The sequence below is a fragment of the Bremia lactucae genome, linkage group LG9 (genome assembly GCF_004359215.1).
Source record: "Bremia lactucae strain SF5 linkage group LG9, whole genome shotgun sequence".
Classification (NCBI taxonomy): domain Eukaryota; phylum Oomycota; class Peronosporomycetes; order Peronosporales; family Peronosporaceae; genus Bremia; species Bremia lactucae.
Window position 1 is genome coordinate 3,657,261 of NC_090618.1, and position 5,181 is coordinate 3,662,441.

At 46.7% G+C, this 5,181-nt stretch overlaps 1 protein-coding gene across 1 annotated transcript; it reads right to left on the reverse strand.

The window, feature by feature from the left end:
• Positions 1–415: 415 nt before the first annotated feature.
• On the reverse strand, positions 416–604 carry CCR75_005384 (uncharacterized protein; the record flags this gene model as incomplete). The annotated part of the gene is made up of 1 exon (XM_067963465.1): positions 416–604. The coding sequence occupies one exon, from the start codon at positions 602–604 to the stop codon at positions 416–418; it is 189 nt and encodes a 62-aa protein (XP_067818398.1).
• Positions 605–5,181: the final 4,577 nt, after the last annotated feature.

Here is a 5,181-nt window from a genome sequence, read left to right on the forward strand (position 1 = left end):
ACGAGGTCATTCAGATGGAGGGGGCATGGGTGATATGTCACCCGTCACATAGCCACGTTCTAAACGACTGGCTTGTGACACCGACTGGCACGTTCACGTGTCGTAGGCGGAGCTTTAGGCTCAGAATTCTCTATGTCAGAACCATTATGGTCTAAGCATAAGGCGTAGTGTTCTAGTGACGATTGACGAAATCGATTTAAACTTAAATCAACCAATAACGAAATTGATGTCTTGTTGCTTTGATAAGACCAGATTTGGTAATAATAAGAATATTAAGTAAGAAATTACTAAATTAAAAAAAAACTTTATGGGAACCAATAATCTTTCCTTATGAATGGAACGCGTTTTGCGAGCCATCTCGCAAAAAATTGACTCAACTTCCGGATGCGTCGGGGTTATCTCTTATTCCTTACGTTTATCTCTTCTCTCGATCAGATCCATTAAGCAGCGCATGCGCTACAAGCGGCGCATGCGCTATAAGCGTCTCGATAAAGTCCTTCCAGGCTGCGCGATCCTGTGCACATAGACGAAGGAAGGACAGGTCTGGGACACGTTGAAGGCATTGTCCTGCGTAAAGTGTTTGATGGTCGGCATCTAGGACCATCGGTAGCATAAGTCAACGTCTGCCTCCCCATTTTTCGGTCTCACTGGTGTTGAAGAAAGCTTCCAAAAGAAGCGGTATGCTGGGATGCTTGCGGGTCTGCGGAAGATGTGGCCAAAAAGGCCTCATCGGCTGCGAAGCAAGCGATTTGAAGGCGACTCAGTCTTAGTACGGTTGAAGAGCTTTTCAGTAGATATCGTGCCTGGATAATATACACCAATAACTTTGCGGAGCTGTCGACGATTGGAATTATAAAGGCTGCGTAGCACAGAATCGGTAAGATCCTAAGTCCCGCAATCGTGAGCAGAATCAGCAACACGTAGCAGTTGAAGAGGCGAAGGTGCGTAGCTTCCGAGGTCTTCAATGGTCGGAGCCAAGCTTTCCACATGCCGTTGCAAAATTAATTCTTGCGGCGGAAACGTCTTCGAAGTCGCCGAGGAGAGAACTTAGTTTACGCGTAATGCGCCAATTTTGATTCTTCGCGCGTGTAATCCGGTTGGACTGCGCGATTAGGGTGCGGTGTAAGATGTTGTGGTTGGTCTTAAATGTATTGATTTGGAGTGACCATTTGGCCAGAGCGGCAGGGGCTTCAGTCTCGATCAGGCTTGCTATTACAGAGCTTCGGCAGACGAAGTCGGCGTCGTCGGCGTACACGATCATGTAAGCGAGGATATCGAAGGATACGTCAAGATGTCTGGCTAGGCCTTTTGAAGCTACTTCGAAGTAAACAACAAAAAGAACAGGGGAGAGTGAGTCACCTTGGAAGCAGCTATTTTGTAACGGGGCGCTGCCGACTTGTACTGCTTCAGCACAAGTCCACTTCGCACTGCTTCAGTGCAAGTGGTGCCTCACGTCACTTTACGTATACTGGTATGTGTAGAAGAAGACTCTCTAGTAGACTGTATTTAATGTAATTGAGTTCATCCGTTTCTATATATTTTTAACCAACTTAATTGTAAGCTAATACAAAGCATGTAATACAGTCCTATCTGTCTCTCTCTTTGCGCGTCAGTCTTATCTGTCTCTCTCTTTGCACGCGTCCAGCGCTGACTGGACCGCGGAGCAAGTAAAAATATTAGCCTATATCTACCAAAGGATAAGCTTTCCGAATATTACTACGTGAAGTATTTTTCTTCAAATATTATCTACCTTTTCGATAATATATTAGTTAACAATCTTCAAGGTTGATTTGTCAGAAATATATATTTTTAATTCCATCGCATGGTTAACAAGTCCATGTGGTATGCAAATAGTGCGGCACCTTTGGCTGCGGTTTATGCCGCCGCGGGCGGCGCATTATTGTCTCTTGCGGCAGACGTTTCGTCTGCCGTAGTATCGTCTTCTCACACTAGATGTTGCGGGTGCACGTGGCGAGTCACCACGTGAATGCGACTCCTCTTTGGAGATCGACTACGAATGCGAGTCGGACGAAAGAGCCGACTCGGGGAGAACAGAACAGTCGCCTGCTCATCGTCAGGCGGCTAACGACGAGCTTTAAAATAAGGGGGCTCATTCTGGAAAACATGCTGGTAGCATTCGCTGCAGCATGTTCGGTTCCGACGATGAATCCTCGTTGCCAGCACCGTCCCCGTGCCGTCACCCGCACATATTTCTGTGCGTGGTGATGACGATGGCGTAAGCAACGTAATGAATGTTCTTGTGGTACCCCTGCTTCAGTGGGTACCACTTAGGGGTTTGAAGACACTAAAATGGCTCGTCTTGCCCCTGAGAAGAAGCCGTGGCTCTTACCCGAACAGCTAATTAATAGCTTGTCTGGAGAGACTGCTCCTCGCAATAAATATCCCCTGTTTATTGCTACAGAGCTACATGGCCCTGATCTCAACGCGAAAAACGTTTGCGCTGAGGAAGATTTTTATCTCGATACTTTTTTAAGCGTCGATCGTATAGTGGCAACAATAAGCGAGATAAAGTCTAGCTTATGCAAGCCTGGAGCGCGTTCATTCGCAATGTCAAAGACATTGGACGCGAAGTCTGGCTTTATATACTTAACACGATTCGCGTTAAGTTTGAAAAACGAACTCGAACCGGTGCAAGGTATAAATTGCATCGGTTGTCACGTAAGGCAGGACTTCCATGCCTCACGTGGGGTGATCCTTGTCCGTGTTGTGTTGATAACACGAATCGTGTAAAAGGGGATGTCTATTCTCTTTTTTCGCCCTGGGAAAGGGCTCGCATCTCTATCGAGATGCGTGATGCGATTGATGTTTTGCAATCGATTTACATGCGCCAAGGGCGCGTGTTTTCCGATGGATATTTTGATCTATCGGATGGGTCTTCGTCATACTGACGGACGAGGCTATCAACGTCAACAATCAGCTGGGAACGAGGCTCCCAGCTGTCATGTGAAGGTGGATAACCTTACCAGCGAAAAAGATAACTCGTTCGCTGCCCCTTCACATCACGGTGGTTCTGGATACGCTTCACAAGGAGACGTTGACCACCGTGAGAATCCACCAATGGATGTGGTGGAGGAGGGGAATTTAGATCCAACCCATGTGTCGGATCTAGAGTCAAAGATCGAAAAAATCGATCGCTTCCTCCATGATTTGGAGGAGGGACTTGATCACGAGCGCGGTAAGCGTCGCTCGTTAAAGCAGACGGTGCAGGCTCACCATATCGAACGGTTGGAAGATCTTTCGAAGAGTGCGTCATCCATGTTGGAGTAAGCACGGAAGTATCACGCTCTTCGTGATGAGCTGACTTCCGCTCATCGCGGTTTCAAGGATCTTCGGACCCGGCATGAGAATCTCCAATTCAATTTGAGAATCTGGTTCTGGACCACAAGAATTTTTGAAGGATTCTTGAAAACGGTTGTCGGAACCGTCCTCGGAAGAGATCGCGTACTGATGGTACGGGCGGAGCCGACCAACGTAAGACGTAGGATGCGTTCGCATCCTACGTGGCAATGCTACGATTGAATTTTAGTTGAATTGGTTGTTGTGTATGCATTGTCTGCGATGCAGTACACGGAAAGGCCCAATGAACTTGGGTAGTAGTTTTCTGCTACCCACGTTAGTGACTACACGCTTAGGTAAGTTTAGGGTAAAGAGTAGTACTAGGTCATTAATTTTAAATGAAAGAACGTTTGCTCTTCCATGTTTGTCTGCGTTCCCTTTCTGATGGTCCACTGCGTTAGCAATGGAATCCTGTACAAAACGTATTACTGATTGTTGAGTCAGCACCAATTCCTCTGCTGACTCATTTGTTTTGTCTTTTTCAGTGCGCTTTGTGCGCACTGCCATGAGATTTCGATTGCTTCGACATCGACATCATTCGAGTCGCTTGTAACTTCGACGCGTGATGAGCTTGAGCCAGAAATGAATTTGCTTGTGCGAGTCCACCCCTTTAGACTAAAGGATCCCTCTAATTGGGTTGGTATGCGTTGTAGACGCGTGCACCGAATTGTTGATGGCAAATTCGACCATCGGTAACAACTCGCTCCAATTCGGATACGATTGGACAAAATCTCGAAGTATCTTTTCGAGGACGCGATTTACGCGATCCTTCTGACCATCAGTCTCTAGATGATCAGAAGTTGACATAGTCAGCCGTGTTCCAATAGATCAGAACTCAGATTGCCAAAACTCCGCCGTAAACCGTGGATCTCTATCCAAGACCAGTTCATGGAATTACCCGTGGATTTTGAATATCGTGTCTATTAAGACACTGGCACAGCTTGGAGCCGTGATCGACTCTGGGACTGCAGCAAGATGTACCATCTTGCTGAATCATTCTACAAAAACCAAGGAGTCCACTGTTTTTGTGATCGTCCTCGGCGAAGACGAAGTCCATTGAAACGGACTGCCAACATTTTGCCGGAAGTGGTAGATGTTAAAGAGGTGGACGGGATGAAGAGCTAAAGCACCACCCGTTGACATACCTCGCAAGCACGAATGTACTTGCGCACGAATTGATACTGACGGGGCCAGTAAAAGTCGCGAGTTACTGTGAGATAAGTCTTCTCACGTTCACGATGCCTACTTGTTGGTGCATCGTGACACTCATACATGATGCGCAAGCGCAAATCATTGTGAGTTGGGACGACGACACGTGGAGTGTCGCCGGCAACGGCTGTATAATACAACAAGCCGTATCGTTGTATATCGATCGGATGACGACCGATATAAAGCCGGTAAATCTTTAAATGATTTATCGAATGGATTCATCACATGATTCATTAAACGCAGAAGGTCCTTATCGTCTGCGTAGGCTTTCTTTATGTCACCAACTAAGGTTGATGACGGAACACTTGAAATGAGTGTTGCAACAGTAGGATTGTTTTCACTGTTGGAATGCGCAGCCGGCTCGAAATCAGGTCGGCGTGATAAAGCATTAGCGACAAAATTAAGTCGTCCTGGTTTATATTCCTAGGAGAAATTATACTTCGCGAAGAAGGATAGCCACCTCGCATTCTTCGCGAGAGGTGTAGGCTGTTTACGGCCGTGCGTAATGACGCATGGTCTGTATATACGATGAACGGTCTATCTACGAGGAGATATACCCTAAACTTAGCCAGTGAATATTTCATTGCACGCGCTCCGCGCCGTCTGTATCGTATT